The 1,683-nt window shown below is 50.6% G+C and overlaps 1 protein-coding gene across 1 annotated transcript in view; it reads right to left on the bottom strand.

The window, feature by feature from the left end:
• Window positions 1-483: 483 nt before the first annotated feature.
• AP4M1 (adaptor related protein complex 4 subunit mu 1) overlaps window positions 484-1,683 on the bottom strand; it is a gene marked incomplete at its 5' end in the record, with an annotated part of 7,951 nt that continues 6,751 nt past the window's right edge. Inside the window, 5 exons of the mRNA XM_029285981.1 lie at window positions 484-730; window positions 857-974; window positions 1,083-1,133; window positions 1,215-1,259; window positions 1,353-1,444. Coding sequence (XP_029141814.1) covers window positions 530-730; window positions 857-974; window positions 1,083-1,133; window positions 1,215-1,259; window positions 1,353-1,444 — 507 coding nt within the window. The remainder of the gene's footprint in view (window positions 731-856; window positions 975-1,082; window positions 1,134-1,214; window positions 1,260-1,352; window positions 1,445-1,683) is intronic.

The following is a 1,683-nucleotide window of genomic DNA, read 5'->3' as shown; positions in this document are numbered from 1 at the left end:
CCCAAGAACGGATAAGAAACGTGTATAGATCTCTCTGAAAACAGGAGAGTAACTTTGCTAGGCCAAGGAAGTGGTTCTTATCGGGGATTCTGTTTCCGGGAAAAGGCCGGCCTCTTGTGTCCACGGAGAGGCTGCTTTCCAGCCCTGGGGGGGGGAGTTATGGGGGAGTTCGGGTGCTGCCCAGAGCATCCCTGAAGCCGCCTCAGAGCCTTGAATTGAGTGGCAGAGAAAGGGAGTTATTGGCTCTACCTCTTTCCCTGCAGGTTTCCTCGGAGGGGGTCTCTTAACGCCCCCCAAGGGGGCGGGGGCTATAAATTCCTGGAGAAGAACCTTTGGGGTAGATTCCCCTGCCAAGTATCATCTTCTGTGTTCTTATTTTGCTCCTGCTGTATAGAATTTGCTTTCTTCTCTGGTTTGCACACTTTATAATGGGGGCCACGCAGAATGTCTCCTGGTTTCATGGCTTTTGCTGTTTATACTTAATTAGTTAAAAAATAAAGCTGTTTAATTTGGAATAACAAGGAGTAGCCTATCCTGCATTGAGTCGGATCACGTAGGACTCGCTGTGAGTCACATACCTCACCCACCGGTGAGGAAGAGTCGGCTGTGGTCCTGTGAAGCGCAGGAAGCGGATTTGCAGCCCAGAGCAGGTGTGGGCTGGCATCTCGAAAGACAGGTTGACCGGTCCCAGCTCACGCAGTCCTGCCTGGGTTAGCCCTGGAACCTCCAGCTGCCAAAGGAGAGATCAGGCGGTCTCGGGACAAGGAGGGGGTGCCCAGCCCCTCGTCCTCCCCACAAGGAAGCCTCAAGACCCCACGGGGCAGGCTTGCGCCTCGGAAACCTGATGGCTCTTTACCTTAAACATGGCAGAAAGTTGAGAGCCACCTTGCATTCTGGGGACAATCCACTCAATAGATTTGGTGGTGGGCTGCAAAATGGCCGTCTGCTCAGGGCTGCTCAACTCCTGAGAAAAGCTGTAAAGGAAGACCAGAAGATCCAGCAGAGTCCACGGGCCGGGCAGCAGCGAGAGCCCCCCTCCCTCCCCCCCCCTTTGCAGAACGGTAGGCCAATGGCTAACTCACCTCAGTGTAGTTTTCGGAACAGGCAGATGGATGTGAAGGTTGACAGCATGGCTACAAAAAATTAGAAGGTTAAGCTGAGAGAAAGAGGCAAAAGTCTGTTCCCCCTTCAGAGGACAATAAAGGGATTCTTACTTTTTGGGAAATAAATCGCAGCGAAGCTTGAGATAAATTTGCACCCTGCCAAGGAAAAAAAGATGGGCACGTGTGATGAGCCCACACCGGCGTAGCGTTTTGAAAAGAAGCCTGGCCGACAAGCACGCTGCCACTCACCGGCCACAGGAGCCGTGCCGAATGGTGGGAAACAGGTGGAAGGGCAGGGCGGCAGGGATGTCATCAGCCAGCTGGTACTGCATCAGAGTCAGCTGCTCAAAAAAGCAATTTTGCAGATTTTATTTATTTTATTTTATTTACACTAACTTCTATGCCGCCCTTCTCCCCACGGGACTCAGGGCGGCTCACAGCATGTTAAAAAACAACACAAAAAACATTTCCCCTATAAAACCAATTAAAACCAAATATATTAATGGCTGTGTCATTATTAAAATGTTTAAAAATTTTCCCTATTTAAAATTCACCCTAGGTCAGTCCCGCTTGTTGAAAA

The sequence above is a fragment of the Protobothrops mucrosquamatus genome, unplaced genomic scaffold, assembly GCF_001527695.2.
Source record: "Protobothrops mucrosquamatus isolate PMUCROS unplaced genomic scaffold, P.Mucros_1.0 scaffold2649, whole genome shotgun sequence".
Taxonomy (NCBI): domain Eukaryota; kingdom Metazoa; phylum Chordata; class Lepidosauria; order Squamata; family Viperidae; genus Protobothrops; species Protobothrops mucrosquamatus.
This window is presented reverse-complemented; position numbering and strand designations above follow the sequence as displayed.